Below are 22,924 nucleotides of genomic sequence, written 5' to 3'. Positions count from 1 at the left end.
TTTTAAATATTTAAAAAAATAATTAAAAAAAAAATGCATGGGCTCCCGCCGTATTGTGATCGCCAGTCAGGTAAAATCAGGCAGCTGGGATTTTCTGCAGCCCACAGCCACCCCTGGAAATGGCGCATTGTTTCTTAACGCCATTTCCAGGCACTTTACCTGGCTTGTCCAGCTGCCCTGATGGCAGTGGCATGCTGGGTAATAAAGGGGTTAATACCAGCTTTGTATTCTCAGCTGATACTAAGCCCGCAATTTATGGTGTCATGCCAAATTAGACATAGCCACCAGGAATTTCTAGTAAACAGTAAAAAAAACCGACAAATCAGAGAATTTTATTTTATTAGGAATAAAACAAAAAAAAAAACATTTAGAGATTCCATCTTTATTATAAAAAATGCTTAGTCTGACGTAGTGCTCAGGTAGAGCAATGTCAGCTCTGCTTCATCACTCTGTACAGATAGCGTCTATACAGAGTGATGAGCAGGCTGAAATTGAGGCCAGAGCTCCACTTGTGTATGACTTGTGCAATCTCGCATCGGCATCACCCCGCATGAACTGGCACTTCTTCCATCCTAAGCCCTGTGGTGCAGCCAAACAGTAGTGTAGAGTCACATGTGAGGTATTGCCCCATTCAGAAGAAATTGTGTAACACATTATGGGGCCTTTTTTTAATCTATTTTTCTTGTGAAAATTGGAATTCTGGGATTAAAACAACATTTTAGTGGTAAAATATTAATTATTTTGTTCACCCCCTAATAGTATAAAGTTTTGTGACACCTATAGTTTCGATATCCCCACTGCACCCCTGGATGTATTCATTGAGGGGTGCAGTTTGTAAAATGGGGTCACTTGTGGAGTTATGCTGTTCTGCCACCTCAAGGGCTCTGCATATGTGACATGGCACCCGCAAACCATTCCAACTAAATCTGCACTCCAAAATGCTACTCCTTCAGTTCTTCACTTTCAACCACATATGTGGTACTGGTGTACTCTGGAGAAATTGCAAAACAAATTGTATGGTTCATTATGACCTACTAACCTAGCGAATTTTAAAAATTTTGGGTTAGCACAACATATTTTAGGTTAAAAATGTATTTTTTCATTTTCATGGCTCAACTTTATAACATTTTGTAAAGCACCTGTGGGTTCCAGGTGTTCACCAGCTATCTACATAAATTCCTTGAGAGGTCTAGTATCCAAAATTGGGTCACTTCTGGGTGAGCTCCACTGTTTAGGTACCTCAGGGGTTCTCCAAACACGACATGGTGTCCGTTAACAATTGCAACTATTTTAGCATTCAAAAAGTAAAATGGCACTCCTTCCCTTTCGAGCCCTGCTATGCACCCAAACAACTGACTTCAAGCAATTTTGAGGTATCTGCGTATTCATAAGAAATTGCACAATAAATTTCATGGTACAATTTTTCCTGTTACCCTTGTAAAAAAGCTATTTGGTTGAATTAACAATTTTGAGGTTAAAAGTGTATTTTTTATTTTCACATCTCAACATTATAAACTTCAGTGATGCACCCAGGGGTTTAAGGTGCTCAAAAACATCTAGATAAATTCCTTGAGGGCTGTAGATTGCAAAATAGAGTCACTTGTGGGGCAGCTTCACTGGTTAGGCATATCAGGGGCTCTGCAACTGCCATTGTATTAATTGACAACTGTTTTTAAATTTTTAAGCAACAGTGATTACAGCTAGCAGTGATCATGTCTTTTATCAACTGTTGACGGTTATGTATGAGAGCCAACATCTACCTTGCATGGAGGGAATACAGACAGAACTTAAAGGACATGACACATTTTGGTGTTAAAAGCTAATATACAGGTATAAATGTTCACAGAAAATGTTTAGCGTGGAAAACTTGAATAAACAATATCTTTTTGTATATTTTCTGATTCGTTTGTACTTCCTTCATGTCATACTAAACATAGGCCCATGTGACGGCAGCTGCCCTTAATTCATTGGCTGAGCTACCGCATAACTGCCTTTATAGCCTTTTCCCCACTGCTGTGCTCAAATAGTCCCTTACTAAATTAGAACCTGACAGGAATCCTTTTTAATTTCCCTCACTATTTCTCCACCCAAAAAAATAAAAAATAATCCGTCTATCAATCTGAGTTAAAATGTCGAAAGGACTATTGTCCAGTAGCCACGATGGTAATTTGTCAATAATTGGAAAGGAGATATGATATAAGCAACATGCAGTGTGAGTAAATAAGAGTAATAGCCATGCATAAATGTGTATCTATATACAGCGGGTGAAATAAGTATTCGACACATCACCAATTTTCTAAGTAAATATATTTCTAAAAGTGCTATTTTTTTTTAATTTCTCACCAGATGTCGGTAACAACTCATCCAATCCACAAAGGTAAAACACATAGATGTCCAAAAATTTAGTGATGTGTAATAATTAGTAATGAGCGACCACTAATATGCTCGAGTGCTTGTTACTTGAATAGAAAAGGTCAGATGCTTGAACAAACTTGACTTGAGTAACTCGTATAATGGGAGTCAATGGGAAACTCAAACCTTTTTCCTGCATATTCTCCCAGGATGACTGGGGGGGGGGGGAAATTGCTGTTATGTAGGGAAACAGCCTTGAAAAGGAATGGGAACAACATGGAAAAGATGGTGTCACACATAATTTTGCACAAAACTTGCTGACTGTCATGGCAGTGTCAGGCTCTATTCACATTGACACTCCATCTGATAGTTTCTCTAGTGTTTCTGATTAACTCAGGCAGGCCTGGGTGTTCACCTGCTGTCTCCTCCTTCATAGGCAGATTAGCAAGAGTTAAACTCTGCTTGCCTGCAAATTAAGCTTCTTTGATCACATGTTTTAAGGAAGCCAATCACTTCTGCTCTTCTCATTTTTAAGGCTGGAGGAAATATACTATCTATGCCAACTATAGCTTATACTGTGTTGGTTTGTGAGCTATTGTGTCCCAGATTTGCTGGAGAAAGAGTTCCTTTATGCTTGTTGTTGTTCTGGAGTTAACAGTTGTCATGTTGTTTCTACCCTGCTTTTGTTCTCATAATCTTGCGATTGGGTCACAGCTGCGAAGGAGAGGGCAGGCTCTGCAGAGGAGAGGGAGGGAGGGGTTAATCCCCCCATCTCCTCCATTGTCGTCCTGTGCATATATTGCACTTCTCTTGGATAACATTTGAGTGCAGTCCGATCATGAGCATTACAGTAGGGTGTCAGCTATGATACGTACTTGACACCTACTGATGATTTTGCCAGCACGATCGTATCAACGTACATGTACAGCAGTTTGCGGTAATGCACATCACGCAGCAGTACACATATACAGTGGATGAGGTTAAAGGATTATCAGTATGGCTGAGTGGATCCGGACTGTAAAAGTCCGGATCCGCGCGGTTTCAAAGATGCCCGGGTGCGGGCATTTGGAGCCATAGCCTCATGATAACCCTGTTGATATAGTTGAGGACAAGGAGGAGGAGGGTGGTAAAAAAAAACTCCATACCCTTATTGAGGGGGAAGGGTTGCATGGGAATATACCAGAAAATAAAGGAACATTTGATTTGGCTTTATGTTTTGCCACTGTCATCCAATGGGGTTGAAAAGTCGGGGTTAATCCAAACCATGATCCTTTTGAGATCAGTCAGCCTATCAACATTTTCAGTTTACAGTTTATTGGCAGATGTGCCAATCAGTTATTATGCCACTGGTGGTAATAAAAACCCACTCTGAGAAAATGCAGGGCAGGCCAGTACTTCCAGGGGGTAGAGGGACAGTTCATGCTATTTTCATTCCTCTACATATTATGAATGAGGGATAGCTGCTGGCCCGCTAAATATTATGAATGAGGATCGGCTGCTGGCCCACTAAATATTATGAGTGTCACATGATAACTCTGTTGATATGGTGCAGGAGGAGGAAGACAAGAAAAATAAAAATAAAAACATTTTACAGGCAGATGTGCCTATTAGTTATTATGCCTCTCTTGGAACTAAAACTCACTGGAATCAACTTAAGCAGGGAGGAAGCAGGGATTTACCTTGACTTTGTATAAAAAAATAAATAAAAATGCATTCATACAATGAGAGAAAGGCTCAAATGCAGCACTTATGTGAATGGACTAAGCTTTTTTGTTCTTTCTTTCTTCAGGAATTAGTTGGAGAAGCTTCCTCCACATGGTTCATGAATTTTTATTGTCAAAGGAGTTAAAAAAAGTTTGGAAGTCCCTGTTTCAATCTATTTGAAGTATCTCGGGTGACTTTTGCCTTGAGCTGGCACAGGAGGTACTGCTGTCTGTTTTCTGAGTCCATCCTCTACGTGAGTTCAAGGATGTATTACTCCTTTAAATTTTTGATAGGCCTTGCAGTTAGTGCATATGCTTCACTAGTCCCAAGTGTTAAAAAAATGAGAAATTTCATGCACAAAATTCCTTTTTTCCTGACTGAAATGGAACTTTGCTGCATTTTTGTAAGAAGGAGCATGTCAATGCAATTCAGCATTTTTGCAGCATTTTAGTAGTATTTTCTCACCATTTAAATGAGAGTGCAAAATGCAACAAAAATGCTACATATGAACACAGCCTAAGGGGTAGAGATGGAGGAGGCAGTATTTCTCACTTGTTAAATTTGCCCGATATAAAATTCATCATATAGGAAATAATGTTTCCGGACGAACATTTTTCTTGTGAAATCCATGTTATCTTTGGTTTGGAATGTTTTATTGTCAGTCCTTAAAAGTGTCGTAATACTCTGACTATATTGTTTCCAGCAGCGACTTGGGAGTCAGAGTTGTGTCCAGGCATCTTGCCTATATTGTTTCCATTCCATTTGAGCACTGTTTGTGTCCATTTCAGTGATTTTCCTGCACTCCAGACCTCCTGGGAGTGTCTTCCAAAAAAAGGTTGAATTCCCATTAACTTCCTTTACAATCATCACTTGAGACAAGCACTTCAGCATTACAAATTTTTCAACTCAAATACAGACCACCTGAGCATTTTAGTGCTTGCCCATCACTAGCCACTACCTACAGATTTATTTGTGCCATAACCAATGAAGTAATAAAAATATCCCAGGAAAGAATCAGGAAATTAAATGAAGAGCGGTATGTTTCCTATTGTTTATATGGAAAGAAAAATCTAACATATGCTTACTTGATGTTTTAAATATACCAGTGTGTTTTCAGCTTTATGTAAAAATAAAAGAATGACAATTACATATTTGTTTTGCAAAAACCTCAATTTTGTTTACACTGTTTTATCAAGAATATATAAATACATGCTGTGCTTTAATTTGTTCATTACTTTGGACAAAGTAGACTTTCTTCCTGAAGTACAAAAGACATCTGGAAGATTGTTTTCCGATTTAGTGTAGCAGAAAGAAAGTAATATTTTGTTCTCAAACATCACACACATTTATAGAACGCTGATGTATGTCTTAGCATCTGATGTGTCAAAGTGAATCATATCCCTGACAGAAGGATAGTAACAAAATATAAGTGCACATGCTGCAGGGTAAATACATAAACCTGGCATGCGGTATTATAAAACTGATGTATGTTAGAAGGTCTCACCAAGTATAGAAAAATGTGATGAAATGTGTAAGTTACAGCCTAAGGTGTGTTTTTTAAATCAAATCGCCACCTACAAAGCATGCAATTCATACATCTAAGCAGACAAAGGAAATAATGCTTTATTTTTATATTTTCTTAGGGACATAAAATCCAATATACAAGATTGACTTTAAATTCATATTTATTGATGTATTTGGGTAAATCTTTCCAAAACTAATTCTTTGTCATGGTCACAATTACAAAGCTCAAGCCACGATGAGCAACAAGTTTGAAGCCATGGTTTCCAAATGACATTATTCAATGTTAACTGATTATCAACTACCGGAATATTTTTTCTATGATTTGCTGTTGCTTCTTCTATTGTTCTAAGAATATTATAAAAATTAGCTTCAGTCTGTGGTGTGAGAGGATTCTTTTCACCTGGGTCTTTGGACAGATCAAAAAGTAATGGAGGATCATGCTGAGTGATAAGATGTCCACAGCAGGGACAGACATGGCTATTAAAACAGGCTTCAGAGTCTTCTGGATGAAAAATAGGAGAAAAGAAAAATGCCTTCCAAACTGATGAACCTAAAAATACAAAAATATGTAACGTAAGATGATACATTTAATAAAAGTTATTGAATCTGTCAGAACAGAGGAATTGACTAAGATTTTAACAAATTATGAAGAAAAAAGACATGGATCTCACATCCCAAAAATAGAATGATTTAAAGTCGCTAGGCAAAAAATTAAATAATAGAACATGAGGTTCTTTGTTACCATTCTGATCAGATTGTATTAAGCCCACTGCCACATCACGGCGAACCTCTAAGTGGGACCCTATTCTAAACCTTACAGTGTGGCGCTGTGCACTACCCGCCGAAGCAGCAGCAAAGCACCAGCAGGGCAGGTGACCTGGTGCCTCACAGCGCCCATGCTGCAATGCGAAGCCAGAGGTTCACCTTGACGTGGCAGTGGGCTTAAAACAGTCTGATCAGAATGGTAACAAAGAACTTCATGTTCTACTTAATTTTTGCCTAAAGGCTTTAGATCATTGTATTTTTTTGTGATGTGCAATCCATGTCTTTTTCTCTTTGTAGTTTGTTGACTAAGATTTTAATTTTCTCATAATTTTGTGAATCCTATGGAATTTTCCATATTTCCATATGTTTGCATACATTTGACCTGAAACTAATTCAGATTTTCACACAAGTCATAAAAGTAGATAATACAAGCAAATATAACAAAAGAGTCAGAAATATTAGACTTTCTCTTTTTTTTAACTGAGGGGATAACTCCAATACCAGATGTGTTATGTCTGTGAGTTTCAAAAATACACTTAGGACAAATACACTTAGGACACTTAGGTAAATTGAAGGTGACATCAAAATCTAATATTTACAATCAAGTTTAAGGTTTTTTACCTGTTTTTATTTAATGAACACTTAGATATCAAAATCTGATCTACACAACATACGTTTGTGGAAGTATATCGTGGCAAGACAAAAGGAGATTTCTGGGTGTGTCAGAAGAAGAGTAGTTGATGCTTACTGGGCATAAAAAGGTTACTAAATGATCCATAAGAAATTTGGGTTTCACCAATCCATAGTCAGAAATATTGTGTACAAAGGGAGGAAATTCAAGACCATTATCACCCTCCACATTATCTGTCAGCTAAAAAAGTTCCACCAAGAGCAAGGCATATAAGATTCGATGAAAAATCATGAAAAACCCAAAATGACCTTTGAGAAACTAAAGGCCTCTCTTACATTAACTAATGTTAATGTTTATGAGTTCAACATTAAGAGGACACTGTTGTGCATGGCAGGATTTCAAGGAGAACTCCATTTCTATCCAAAAAGAACATTATTGGTCGTTTGCTGAAAAAAATTTGGATAGAGATGTTATCCATTTTCAAAGCCACTTGGAAAGGTTTTCTCTCCTGTTGAGTTAAACCTTTCATGGTCAGCAGGGTTCTTTCGCTTTCTCGCCTGTAGAAGGTAAGCTATTATGGACTGCAATGCTCCCTCTGTCTCTTTCTCTCCATTAGAATGTAAGTTCTTAGGATCAGTGGGGTCCTCTCTCCTATAGAGTGTAAAGGCCGCTTCACACGCAACGACATCGCTAACGAGATGTTGTTGGGGTCACAGAATTCGTGATGCACATCTGGCCTCATTAGCGACGTTGTTGCTTGTGAAACGCATGAACGACCATTAACGATCAAAATTACTTACCTTATCATTGATCGTTGACGCGTCATTCTATTGCCAAATATTGTTGCTGTTGCAGGACGCAGGTTTTTCGTCATTCCTGCGGCAGCACACATCGCTATGTGTGACACCGCAGGAACGAGGAACATCCCCGTACCTGCGGCCGCCGGCAATGAGGAAGGAAGGAGGTGAGCGGGATGTTCCACCCGCTCATCTCCGCCCCTCCGCTTCTATTGGGCAGCCGCTTAGTGACCTCGCTGTGACGCCGCACGAACTGCCCCCTGAGCAAATTAATCTTTCTCTCTCCTCTCCCTTGATGTATTTTTGGAAAAACTACATGCATTCCAGTTTTGAGATTCACACAAATGTGATCATTGCAAATCCTATTTTTTGGTGAATTTTTAATTAATTGAATCTCATCATGGTCATATCTAAGATTCATTTTTTTTACAAGAGAAGTATTACAGAAGTATTATGGATAAAAAAAATAAATCACTGCCTCACAGCATAGAACATTTATTATATTTGAAACCCAGTAGTGCTAGAATCATGGTTTGAGCCTGTTTTGCTACATCTTGGCAAGGATGGTTTGCCATCACTTGTAGAACAATTAATTATTTATTAATCAGCAAATTCTAAAAGAATATTTGCATATATCTGAATCTCTACAAAATGTGTGTAAGGAAGATAATGAGCCAAAGCACACAAATTGCTGTACAAAACAATCGTAAAAAGTAAAAATTTTAGAACAGAAATTTTGTGGAAGGACCAAAGTGAGCAGTTCATGGGAGAAAACACACCAATGTAACAGATTTAAAATATTTTTATGGAGGAAAGGGAGAAAGGAGCGATAACGTGGTTAATTCTGCTCTGCTTAGGCCGGAATAAGGTACCAGGATATGAAGAGTTACAAGTAGTCACTTGACACGTGACTTCCAGTATTGGCCGGTAAGTAAATGTTTACCGACGACGCCGTTACAATGGCGCTGTCATATAAGGGGTTAAACGGCACAAGCAGATAACGATTCTGCTTGTGCCTAGCAGGCACACTTCTCAGCTGTGTAAATCAGCTGAGATATGCGGTGATCGCGGCCTGCTGCCGTCAGCAGACCGCGGGCAGTAACACTATGACCGCTAGGACGTAATATTACTGCCCGGTCGTTAAGGGGTTAAACTATGAAAATGTTAAAATATTTCCACTCATTTTTTTAGTTGATTCACTATCATTTTTTGTGAAAATCGGAAATACTTTTAGTCCAAATATTTCATAAATTTTAAAAATTCTGAAGGTATGACATCATTTTAAGCAGCACTAAATTTAGAAAAGATGTAATCAGCACTTATGCCAAGGTTCATGTGGTAGGATCCAAGGGACTAGGGTTTGAAATGCGTAAGAGTCTATACAAGTGTATTTTTTCTGTTCCTCTGGTTATATATATATATGGGAACCTTTTATTGAACTTTGGAATTATGTTGGATATATATTCTATAGATTCTTTGTGACGAGCTGCCTACTTCCTTCCTACTTATTTCCTGTTGCATATAAATAACAGCTCTGCTCAGAGAATACAGGACAGGTAATTTATTGAAAACTTTTTAGCCGCTGTTATGGTCAAGAGATTAGAATCTTAAATTAAAATTATTTGTCTTCAAAAGTAAAAAAAATCTTGACCAAAGCCTATGAAAATTGTCTTCCTAACACAGACAACCACATAAGAAAATATAATTTTCCTTCTGATCAAAGAGTTAGTGAATCTTATGTAGTGGCTCCGTATATATTTAGTAAATTAATTTTAAATGGTTGATCAAGAATAGACTTGTCAAAATATTAGGAAAATTTACACATTTTCTGTAGCCCTTCAATACAATAAGTTACATGGCTAAAGATAAACTAGATGGTCTAAATGAGTGACGCCTAAAAACAAGTCCAAACTCTAATATCATAGTAGTTATTCACAGAGATTGTTCAGCGATTTGTCAGATTACCACCCTTTTTTTGTAAAGGATGAATCAGAGCTATAAGTCATCATGATTCCATATTGTTATTGCATTGCTCATGTATTGTATATATTTTTTGTGGATTTTTTTCTCTCCAAAATGTCAGAGTCTAAACTATACTGAACATAAATATACTCTATAAAGACCTTGGTAGGAAAATCTACTAGGCCACATTTAAGAGTCTCAAATATTCTGCAGATAATCAATGCCAATTCTGCAAAGACGTTTCATGGTACTTTCAGTACAATACATGTTGATGAGGTTTTCAAATTCAGTGTAGAAATCCGAGCATGCTGCAGTCCTTCAAATCTATAATATGTTCATTCTTTTGAAGAAATGCTTCTAAATTTTCATCTGAGATTCCTCCCTTTCCAAACCAAAACATTTCACCTTTTCAACTCATTTAAAGTGTAAAACCTATAGTTAGCTATATGTACTTATTAGAGATAAGCGAATTTAGCATAGTTCACATTCGTGAAATCACTCAGATTTTACCAAAAAATGTAATTTGCAGCAAAATTATTCTCCAGAACTTAAATGTTTCCTATTGTGATTTGGGGTCTTTTTAGACACTGGAGCATAGCAATTGAGACAATTTGGAGAATTCGCTCAGAATGATAAAAAATAAAAATCCAAATTCTACAGAAAACAGATTTTTTAAAAAAATTTGAATAGATTTCAATTACACTCAAATAAATGTATTCATCATCAATACTTACTTTTTATAATCAAAAGAGGGACAAAGGAAAAAAATAAGTATAGAGTTACAGAGCAAAGAATCATAGCTTTTATAGCAAGACATGGCAAGATTTTACCATTCAATAATGGCACGCAATGGCAATTTATATCTTAATCCTACTACATAACACCTACTATAATTATGTAAGAATTAGTAGATCGATGAAGGAAATATTACAGCTCACCAGCAACCTGTGTAGCGACGCTCCAGCGATCCCTGCCAGGTTGCTGGTGGGATCGCTGGAGCGAACGCTTAGTGTGACATCTCACCAACGACCTCCAAGCAACTTACCAGCGATCCCTATCAGGTTGTATCGTTGTTGGGATCGCTGGTAAGTTGTTTAGTGTAACTGGGCCTTTACTTGTGCTAATGAGATTAGAGTAGTTCCCTCTGCACTGTGACTACCTTTCAATTATTTGTAGACCACTATTAAGTCTCCTCTCAGCCTTCTCTTTTGCAAACTAAACATTCCTAGTTGTTTTATCCGGTCTTCATAGGACATGTTTTGCAGACCTTCTACCATCTTTGCTTTTCTCTGGACTCACTCAAATATATCGATATCTTTCTTGAATTGGTGCAACCAAAACTGTACACAGTATTCCAGGTGGGAACTAATCAGGGTAAGGTATAGGGGCATAATTACTTCTCTTGAGCTAGATTCAATGCTTGTCTTGATAAATCCCAGAATTTTATTAGCCTTTTTAGCTGCAGCACCACACTATTGTCTCATGTTGAATCTAGGATCTCCTATTATGCCCAAGCAACAAGCAGCTCATCACATAAATTGTCAGCCGAGAGAGGGTACGTCAAAGCATGGGCAGGATAGAAGCAGAGGAGAGAGCATACAGTCTGATCTGAGCATGCGTGCTCAGACTGCTTTCATTCACTGAGAGGAAGCTCCTCCCCCATCAATAATATGCGGTACTCAGTTCATCCGATTCTGGTAACCAAATCGGAAGTAACTTTGCTGCATCACAATAGAGGAATATAGCAGACATAGGCTTACAGGAGCAGGGTAGGTAAGAAAAGGTTACATTAGTAGTGGGAAAACTTTTTAACTCAATATGCTTTACTAAATGGATTGTCTATTTTATCAGAGTGGACATTAGAGCTGACAAAATAGCTAATTCTGTCTAGTAGCCACTTATTTGCAGCAGCAGGCCCGTGACACAACAATGGGACATCACCTCTGGGAGCTGCAGCACCAACATACCTAGAACAGCATCAGTGCGGGTGGAGCTTTTACACTGTTCTTATTTTATTTGGTGTCATGAATTAAACTGGAAACGCTCAACAGTTGGAAACCCTTTAATACAATGATCACAAAAAAGAACAAAAATGTAAAATACAATGAGTAAATTCATATTGTAAATAAAATGATGTTACATGAAGATACATTTAAACTTTCAGTTTTTATTTATTAAATGGCTACTAGGGAAAAGCACTTACTATATCTTTATTAACAGTATGCCAACATATACTGTGCCAATGACTTTTAATGATTGTTATACATTTTTTCTACTGTAGTTAGAAATCAAAAGCGTGAAATATTAGCTATGAAATATACTCTACACCAAGTAGAAGGGAGACAGCAATGAATGCAAAATGAACACCGCAACACAGATCTGAATTATATGTGTTGCATAAAAATACATTTGCTATTTAAATTATTTGAGACAAGGAAAGATACTCGTGTTAATGTTTAAAACATTCAGAAATTCAGATGGTAAGAAGTATTTAAATGTAATACAAAGATGTGAGTGAACATTCATAAAGGACATTAAAACATCTATAACAGATGAGAAAAGTTTTCAGGAAGGCTCCATTTTGGTATGTAGATGACTTGCTGGATCATTTACCTTCATAGACATCAATATATTTTACAGTCTTCTCAATCTCAATGAAAAGATACCAACTCAACGTACTGGGGATACCATATTGTAAAGCAAACAATAACAATGCATGCAGATCTGAACTGTATCACACTCCATAAGGTTGTGACATGCCTTGTTTAAATGTACCATTAAAGCGCACCAATCACCAGGATTTTACTCTATACCCTAAAGCCAGTACTATACTGGCACTGTCATGCTTATTCCATACATACCTTTAGTTGTCAGCTCAGATGTACACCGTGTACAGAATTATTAGGTAGGTTGTATTTTAGAGGATTTTATTTATTATTGAACAACAACTATGTTCTCAATCAACCCAAAAGACTCATAAATCTCAAAGCTTAAATTTTTGGAAGTTGGAGTGTTTTTTTTTTTAGATTTGGCTATCTTACGAGGATATCTGTTTTTGCAGGTAACTATTACTGTGCAGAATTATTAGGCGACCTAATAAAAACAAAATATATTCCCATCCCACTTGTTTATTTTCACCAGGTAAACCAATATAACTGCACAAAATTTATAAATAAATATTTCTGACATGCAAAAAACCCCCCAAAAAAATAGTGACCAATACAGCCACCTTTCTTTATGATGAAACTCAACAGCCTACCATCCATAGATTCTGTCAGGTGCTTGATCTGTTTATGATCAACATTATGTGCAGCAGCCACCACAGCCTCCTAGTCACTGTTCCGAGAGGTGTACTGTTTTCCCTGCCTGTAGATCTTACATTTTATGAGGGACCACAGGTTCTCTATGGGGTTCAGATAAGGTGAACAAGGAAGCCATGTCATTATTTTTTCATCTTTTAGACTTTTACTGGCTAGGCACTCTGTGGAGTAGTTGAATGCATGTGATGGAGCATTCTCCTGCATGAAAATCATGTTTTTCTTGAACAATACTGACTTCTTCCTGTACCACTGCTTGAAGAAGTTGTCTTCCAGAAACTGGCAGTAGGTCTGGGAGTTGAGCTTCACTCCATCCTCAACCTGAAAAGGTCCCATAAGTTCATCTTTGATGATACCAGCCCATACCAGTACCCCACCTCCACCTTGCTGGCGTCTGAGTCGGTGTGGAGCTCCCTGCCCTTTACTGATCCAGCCTCTGGCTCATCCATCTGGCCCATCAAGAGTCACTCATTTCATCAGTCCATAACACCTTTGAAAAATCAGTCTTAAGATATTTCTTGGCCCAGTCTTGACATTTTATCTTATGTTTCTTGTTCAAAGGTGGTCGTTTTTCAGCCTTCCTTACCTTGGCTATGTCCCTGAGTATGGCACACCTTGAGCTTTCTGATACCCCAGTAACATTGCAGCTCTGAAATATAGCCAAACTGGTGGCAAATGGCATCTTGGCAGCTTCACTCTTGATTTTCCTCAATTAATGGGCAGTTATTTTGCACCTTTGTTGCCCAACATGCTTCTTGCAACCCTTTTGGCTATTTGCTATGAAACGCTTGATTGTTTGGTGATCACGATTCAAAAGTTTGGCAATTTCAAGACTGCTGCATCCCTCTGCAAGACATCTCACAATTTTGGACTTTTCAGAGCCCGTCAAATATCTCTTCTGACTCATTTTGCCAAAGTAAAGGAAGTTGCCTAATAATGAAACACACCTTATATAGGGTGTTGATGTAATTACACCACACCCCTCCTCATTACAGAGATGCACATTACCTGATTTACTTAATTGGTAGTTGGCTCTCAAGCCTACACAGCTTCGAGTAGAACATGTATAAAAATGATCATGTGATCAAAATACTCATTTTCCTAATAATTCTGCACACAGTGTATACATACAGTTAGGTCCAGAAATATTTGGACAGTGACACAATTTTCGCGAGTTGGGCTCTGCACGCCACCACATTGGATTTGAAATGAAACCTCTACAACAGAATTCAAGTGCAGATTGTAACGTTTAATTTGAAGGTTTGAACAAAAATATATGATAGAAATTGTAGGAATTGTACACATTTCTTTACAAACACTCCACATTTTAGGAGGTCAAAAGTAATTGGACAAATAAACCGAACCCAAACAAAATATTTTTATTTTCAATATTTTGTTGCGAATCCTTTGGAGGCAATCACTGCCTTAAGTCTGGAACCCATGGACATCACCAAACGCTGGGTTTCCTCCTTCTTAATGCTTTGCCAGGCCTTTACAGCCGCAGCCTTCAGGTCTTGCTTGTTTGTGGGTCTTTCCGGCTTAAGTCTGGATTTGAGCAAGTGAAATGCATGCTCATTTGGGTTAAGATCTGGTGATTGACTTGGCCATTGCAGAATGTTCCACTTTTTTGCACTCATGAACTCCTGGGTAGCTTTGGCTGTATGCTTGGGGTCATTGTCCATCTGTACTATGAAGCGCCGTCCGATCAACTTTGCGGCATTTGGCTGAATCTGGGCTGAAAGTATATCCCGGTACACTTCAGAATTCATCCGGCTACTCTTGTCTGCTGTTATGTCATCAATAAACACAAGTGACCCAGTGCCATTGAAAGCCATGCATGCCCATGCCATCACGTTGCCTCCACCATGTTTTACAGAGGATGTGGTGTGCCTTGGATCATGTGCCGTTCCCTTTCTTCTCCAAACTTTTTTCTTCCCATCATTCTGGTACAGGTTGATCTTGGTCTCATCTGTCCATAGAATACTTTTGCAGAACTGAGCTGGCTTCTTGAGGTGTTTTTCAGCAAATTTAACTCTGGCCTGTCTATTTTTGGAATTGATGAATGGTTTGCATCTAGATGTGAACCCTTTGTATTTACTTTCATGGAGTCTTCTCTTTACTGTTGACTTAGAGACAGATACACCTACTTCACTGAGAGTGTTCTGGACTTCAGTTGATGTTGTGAATGGGTTCTTCTTCACCAAAGAAAGTATGCGGCGATCATCCACCATTGTTGTCATCCATGGACACCCAGGCCTTTTTGAGTTCCCAAGCTCACCAGTCAATTCCTTTTTTCTCAGAATGTACCCGACTGTTGATTTTGCTACTCCAAGAATGTCTGCTATCTCTCTGATGGATTTTTTCTTTTTTTTCAGCCTCAGGATGTTCTGCTTCACCTCAATTGAGAGTTCCTTAGACTGCATGTTGTCTGGTCACAGCAACAGCTTCCAAATGCAAAACCACACACCTGTAATCAACCCCAGACCTTTTAACTACTTCATTGATTACAGGTTAACGAGGGAGACACCTTCAGAGTTAATTTCAGCCCTTAGAGTCCCTTGTCCAATTACTTTTGGTCCCTTGAAAAAGAGGAGGCTATGCATTACAGAGCTATGATTCCTAAACCCTTTCTCCGATTTGGATGTGAAAACTCTCATATTGGAGCTGGGAGTGTGCACTTTCAGCCCATATTATATATATAATTGTATTTCTGAACATGTTTTTGTAAACAGCTAAAATAACAAAACTTGTGTCACTGTCCAAATATTTCTGGACCTAACTGTATATTAAAATAAGATACATAAATACATGCAGGTTTAATGCTTGTGTAAAATACGGAAAAAACGAAAGTAACCAATTCATTTTTTTTTTAATTATTATATACATCAACCAGGGAATAAACTAGGTTGACATAGTTGTATTTTATATTATAACTTGCATGTATGATTGGTTGTTCGGCATGCTATTTAATGAATTATGGTGTTCTATATATTGTGAGAAACAGAATTTAATGTTATACATAATCGATTGTATCATCATTCCTGCAAAAGGTGTGTATTAGTATTAGCAAGGATATCAAAACCAGTAGGTAATGATAGAGAACTCAAACATGTATAATTTCTGTAAATATAGCAACATGTGACATTAAAACTTAACTTTTAATTGGGATCATTAATATCAGTTACAAAAGTGAAAAACCGTGATCCAAACACCAATTTAAAAACCTGAAAATGATGAGGCCAATCTAGGATTATAGCGCCATCACCTTCATTCACAGAGGGTGAAATTTTAATTCACCCATACCTTATAACACAGGTGAAACAGAGAGTGAGATGTCCTCTATATGTGTCCCCTCCAAAGTTAGTAGCTGGGGGGATATTGGATATAAATGACCTGTAACAATATAGGAGGTCTATATCAAACACCCCAGACAAGGTCTATCATAAATGATTTAAGGCATGTATAAATACCTGCACAGCTTAAAGATCACACACTGTGAATTCCCAGACCGGGGTACACCTTACTAGACAAATAACAATAAAGTTGCGGTATCCAATAAGTGGTAGCTTATGGTGGAAACAATCCATACAGTAACCACTGGATCAATTCATCAACCGGAATTATAGATTATGCAATGATGTTAATAACACATAATTGGAACAATCTCACCCAGATCTTGTATCCCGGTAGGGGTCAAGGTTCTCCTGTGTTGCTGAGATCCATATGTCAGGACGACGGGAGAAGTGGCTTGGTCACTGACCCTGTTAGGGTCCCCATGATACCAGGTCACGCAGGGTTGAGCTCTACATCGAGCCATCACCACTATTCTTGAGTGCCATATGTCTCCCCTGATGAGCATATGATGTGAAACGCGTCGGGAGGCACTTGGTCTGGACTTTAGGGTTAGCCACAACAGGGCCAGCTGTGGACTGCCCTTGTCAGGGCGGGAGTTTTATGTGGAAAAAGGGTCAGCTTAATCCCTAACAGGGTCAGTGACCAAGCCACTTCTCCCGTCGTCCTGACATATGGATCTCAGAAACACAGGAGAACCTTGACCCCTACCGGGATACAAGATCTGGGTGAGATTGTTCCAATTATGTGTTATTAACATCATTGCATAATCTATAATTCCGGTTGATGAATTGATCCAGTGGTTACTGTATGGATTATTTCCACCATAAGCTACCACTTATTGGATACCGCAACTTTATTGTTATTTGTCTAGTAAGGTGTACCCCGGTCTGGGAATTCACAGTGTGTGATCTTTAAGCTGTGCAGGTATTTATAAATGCCTTAAATCATTTATGATAGACCTTGTCTGGGGTGTTTGATATAGACCTCCTATATTGTTACAGGTCATTTATATCCAATATCCCCCCAGCTACTAACTTTGGAGGGGACACATATAGAGGACATCTCACTCTCCGTTTCACCTGTGTTATAAGGTATGGGTGAATTAAAATTTCACCCTCTGTGAATGAAGGTGATGGCGCTATAATCCTAGATTGGCCTCATCATTTTCAGGTTTTTAAATTGGTGTTTGGATCACGGTTTTAAAAGGTGTGTATTGTTGATCTAAGACGATTCCTTGTATTTTACATTGTGTTGTTTTTTAAGGTTCTACTAAATAAAAATATATCATTTTTTACATTAAATTGGAATTTTTGTGCATCTTGTCCCCTTAGTTGGGGTTGTTGGAAATAATATTGGAGTGATGCATTTCTGCTTATTAGTTGAGTAGGTTCAGTAAATTAAGACTAATGTGGATTTAGGAGGGAGAGCTATGCATGGAAAAGGGAAATCCATGGTGAAGACTTCCCAACCACTGAGGCTGGAGAAAACCCCAGCTTGCAAAAGGCAGAGCTGTAATGTGGAATTCCTAGAGGTGAGCAGGGCAACGCCATTTTTTTTAGAGAAAGTTGGAGCTGAGATTCCTGATGATGGAGTGGGAACTGGTGATGTCCATAAAAAGTCCAGAGATAGGGTAAGCACAAGTATAGTGCCAGTGGCTCCAATGGGGAAAGGATTGAGACTGGATGGCATGGCACTGAAAGTTACTTGTCTCCCTGAAGGATATGCCGCAAGTGGCTCAGATGCTGAATCTTGGACACCACTTTGTTTAAGGTTCGTGCATGGACACAGTGGTTCCCAACAGATCCCGTTGAAGCCCCAATCTCTGATTACTAATGTACAGTGGATTGTGAGCGTGATTCAAGATAACAATGAAACAGAGGATATTGGCAACAGGGATGCTGCAATAGAGGTTCAGATGGAGATGCGGATAGATAGAAGAAAGTCCAGGAGTCCCTTCAATTTGCTCAGGAGTTTGCTGTGGTCCCAGTAGTGCAGAAAGCCATGGACTTAGTCTGTGGTACAGGTATATTTTTAACAACAGAGCCTGGATAGCCTGAGGACCAGCCCAGAGAAAGGGCCCCCGACAGAGAAAGAGGAGGATCCAAGAGCGAGAAAAAAGGAAGACAGATGCCTTAAGGCCATTGCTGTGCTCATTGTAGCAGCTGGAAAGTTTGAAGTCCTTGAAAGGATGTGGGTTTAAGACTGGCAACAAAAGTGAGTACACCCCTAATTGAAAATAACCAAATTTGACGAAATTAGCTTTTTTCCCTCTCCACTAATTAGTGTTACAAGGCTTCAGGTGTAAATTGGGAGCAGGTGTGTTAAATTTGGTGTTATCAATCAAACACCCTCACCAGAAATTCAAAATGGTACTTGATGGGAAAGAATTCTCTGAGGATCTTAAAAAAAGAATTGCTCTTCTAAATAAGGATGGGAGACTAAAACTTAGCTACAGTACGGTGGCCAAGACATTACAGTCGTTTAGCAAGACAGCTTCCTCTCAGAACAAGCCTTGCCATGGTCGAACACAGAAGCTGGGCAGATATGCTCAGCTTCATAACTACATGTTGTTTTTTTAACATAGATCTATGATTGCTGCAAGCATTGCTACAGAAGTTAAAGGGGTGGGGGTCAGCCATGAGATCAGTGCTCAGACTGCACAATGCATAAAATTGGTCTGCATGGCTGTCATCCCAAAAGAAAGCCACTTCTAAAGTTGACGCACAAGAATGCTCGCAAACAGTTTACTGAGACAAATAGACTAAGGACATGGATTACTGGAACCATGTGATGTGGTCTGATGAGACTAAGATAAACTTATTTGGTTTAGATGTAGTCAAGCATGTATGGCAGCAACCTGGTGAGGAGTACAAAGACAAGTATGTCTTGCCTACAGTCAATCATGGTGGTGGGAGTGCTATGATTAGGGCTACATTAGTGCTGCAGGTTGTGGGAAGCTACAGTTCATTGAGGGAATAAATACCAACATGTACTGTGAGGTACTCAAGCAGAGCATGATCACCTTCCTTCATATTCTAACATGATAACAACCCCAAATACACCTCCAAGATAACTACTGCCATGCCAAAGAAACTGACGGTAAAGGTGCTGGACTGGCCAAGCATGTCTCCAGACCTAAACCTATTGAGCATTTGTGCGGCATATGGAAGGTGGAGGAGCGCAAAGTCTCTAACATCCACCAACTCTGTGATGTTGTTATGGAGGAATGGAAAAAGATTCCAGTGACAACCAGTGAAGCCCTAGTGAATGCTATGGCCAAAAGAATTAAATCTCTGCTTAAAAATAATGCTGGCCACACAAAATGTTGACACTTTGGGAACAATTTTGGCAGTTTGGACACATTTAGGGATCTAGTCAGTTTTGCTGCCAGCGGTTAAGACATTACTGACTATGTATTGGGTTCTTAAAAGGGCACACCAAGTTTACAGTGTCATGACAGCTGTACACTGACTTTTTTCATTGTATCAAAGTGTAAAATCTTCAGTGATGTCCCGAGAAAACATATAATAAAATATTTACAAAAACGTGAGGGGTGTATTCACTTAAATCTCTGGTTTAATCAACTGAGAAAACAAGGAAAAAAAATAAGCAATAACAAAAAAAAATATAAAATCTATTATTTTTCAGTCATATGTTATATTTGGTTCTCTTTATTTACTTTTTAGGACCCGTATGAAAATCTGATTTAGTTTTAGGTCAAACTTATTCAGAAATATGGAAAATTTTGAAGGGTTAACAAACTTTTTTAGCACCACTGTAACTTTTTGTACTTTTGCTAAGTTTTGGGCTTGTTTATATTGTTTTACACCTGTTCCTTTTAAAAAATGAAGGAAAGGCAGAAAACTCCCCTCTGAATTGTAAAGTGCTGTTAAATATGTTGATGCTATATCAATAAAAATTATTATTACATTTCTGACTGAAATGATCAAATGATTCATATAAAGAAACAAAATAACAACAAAAAGTACAACTCACAATATTTTCATTAAAAACTTACTGTCCTAGATATATCAAAGAGCATTAAGGTTGTGCACTCTTTATCTCCCATTTACTTGCATGAGAGATAAGGAGTCCTAACATTACACCCTTTGATAAATCTAGTTCTTTGAAGTTTAGCTTCAGAACAAGATTTCTTGTTCTAGTATTCATTTTTCCCTCTCCCTGTTCCTCAGTGATAGCTGTGATGTATTTGAGAATTTTGATCACATTATGATTACAGATTATGTATGGTTCAGAACTAGAGCTCCATTTCAGACATTTGCAATTATTACTGAACCAGTCTCTGTTATACCATCAAGTGAAAAAAGCATTTATTCTTCTTAATTACATTACATATTTAAACTTTTATCTATAATAGGCAGAATCATGTTATTCATTCAAGCTCGACCCACAGGATAAGTTTCAAATGCAGATAAAAAGCAGTGGTGAAATTGTATTTTATCGTTGTGGCTCGGTGGCACTGAAGTAGTCCCTGCGTATTTACTATGTACAGCATCATTTACTGGGATTTTGCATTCAAATAAGACAAAATCATACAAGTTATAAGTTTCCAAGCAAAACTTTTCGCTGCCTTTATTTTCTGTGAAATTACGGCTATCAAGTTATAGTTGCTTGTGACTGTTTCCTCAGTGATGACCAGAGATGAGCGAATCAATCAGATAGAAAGCAAGTTGAAAGAAATGTTTAGTAATTTATTGAAGTTGATGAATTTGAATGTTTTGTAATTCACTTTGTGTGAATCGCCTAGAATGGCTGCCAGAAGTTTTCATATTGCAGAATATTGCATCAGCCTTTTTTATTTATTCAAAAACGACCTGTGCAAGGACTTGTTTTTGTCTGAGTACTTGTTGGCTAGTAATTGTCTCTCTGTCTCTCGCTCAGTCTCTGTCTGTCTCTTTGTCTGCCTCTGTCTGTCTTTTTGCCTCTGTCTGTCTCTTTCCCTGTGTCTGTCTCTTTCCCTTTGTCTGCCTCTTTCCCTTTGTCTGTCTGTCTGTCTGTCTCTGTCTGTCTCTGTCTCTGTCTGTCTCTCTGTCTCTCTGTCTTTCTCTCTTTGTCTCTCTGTCTGTCTGTCTCTCTATGCCTGTCTGTCTGCCTGTCTCTCTCTGTCTCTCTCTGTCTGTTTCTGTCTATCAGTCTCTCTGTCTGTCTGTCTCTGTCTGTCTCTATCTCTTTCCCTTGCTGCATTGTGACTCACCAACATCCTTCTGAAGTTCTGGCTGCATTGTGGCTCCCAGCTCCATTGACATTAATGGAGGCAGATTCTTTGGCGAATAACTGTAAAGTGTGGGGTTACAATTTCCCCTCAAAACATAGTCTGTGATGTTCCCTGAGTCAAATGGAGTGTCTGTGCAAAATTTCATGATTGTACATGCGACAGTGCGGATTCCTTTAACGGACATACATACATACTGTACATACATACATTCAGCTTTATATGTTAGATATTTTAGAGCATGTTTTCAGTTATTTTCTTTTTTTATGTTGTTTTGCTTACTTGTATTTAACAATGCTCACCATATACCATTCTTTAACATATTATCCTGTATTTTTATCACAGATATTTAGTGTATCCATGGTATCTATGCATGTAATTACTTACTCATTAGTTACATTCCAGTAAAAGGGATTACAGACCTCAGGGCTCTTGTTAGGGCCAGCTGCTGTAATAACCCATCAACATTGAACACTTACCATGGATCTTGGTCCTTATGTAGGAGAGTGCATAGAGATATGCGTGTTGGTGTTCCCCATGAGCAAAAGGCACTCCTGTAACGATGACATCTGACCACTAGATGTCAGCAACACTCACTGTTGTTCTAAATTTTATTAAGTGTTAACAAAATAATACTTGAATAATTTTGTGAGTACTATGATGTAAATAATAGCCGAACTGTTCAGTGGAAATGCAATTTTGCAACTTGATTTATGAAATACTTTTATTTCACCATTTTCTGTCAGTCAAGTTGAGGATGAATAAAGTTTTGTTGTGAATAGAAGTCGGTTGAATGTCTCTGAGACAAAGCTGAGACGAGCAGTGTTGTGTATGTGTGCTCCTGTGACTGGTGATGTCTGGGACAATAATCCTCAATTTCCGTTTGGTGGAGGGCATGAAAAAGAAAACCAACAACAGAAGATCATTTAAAGAGCCGGCCGGTTTGTGAAGTGTAACACGGCGCCTGTGGAAGGATAAAGCACTCTATATACAAAACAAGGAGGAGGTGCCTCATGTTCTTTGTTCTATCTTAAATTCTCCTTGACCGGTCCAACGAGTTTAGCTAGGGTTAGCTAGGTGTTTAGCCCAAATTAAATAACTGGTCTCTATGGGACAGTGTCAGTGAGGCAAACTGTATTCATCTTCCCAACAACTGTTGATACTACAGTGCAAAGTTCAGAAAGGCCACAGTCCGTGATAAAGTTTCCAAGGCACCTTCCTACTCAGATTGGATTTTCTCGCAGAGCTTGTTAATGAAATGAAATTGTTAATATTTGTATTTCAT

General features: G+C 38.4%; 1 protein-coding gene across 1 annotated transcript in view; it reads right to left on the bottom strand.

Annotated features, from left to right (window-relative positions):
* Nucleotides 1-5,723: 5,723 nt before the first annotated feature.
* Nucleotides 5,724-22,924, bottom strand: part of STS (steroid sulfatase) — a 361,556-nt gene continuing 344,355 nt past the window's right edge. The window contains exon 11 of the mRNA XM_075335482.1: nt 5,724-6,130. Coding sequence (XP_075191597.1) covers nt 5,742-6,130 — 389 coding nt within the window. The 3' untranslated portion in view covers nt 5,724-5,741. The remainder of the gene's footprint in view (nt 6,131-22,924) is intronic.

The sequence above is a fragment of the Anomaloglossus baeobatrachus genome, chromosome 2 (genome assembly GCF_048569485.1).
Source record: "Anomaloglossus baeobatrachus isolate aAnoBae1 chromosome 2, aAnoBae1.hap1, whole genome shotgun sequence".
Classification (NCBI taxonomy): Eukaryota; Metazoa; Chordata; class Amphibia; order Anura; family Aromobatidae; genus Anomaloglossus; species Anomaloglossus baeobatrachus.
This window is presented reverse-complemented; position numbering and strand designations above follow the sequence as displayed.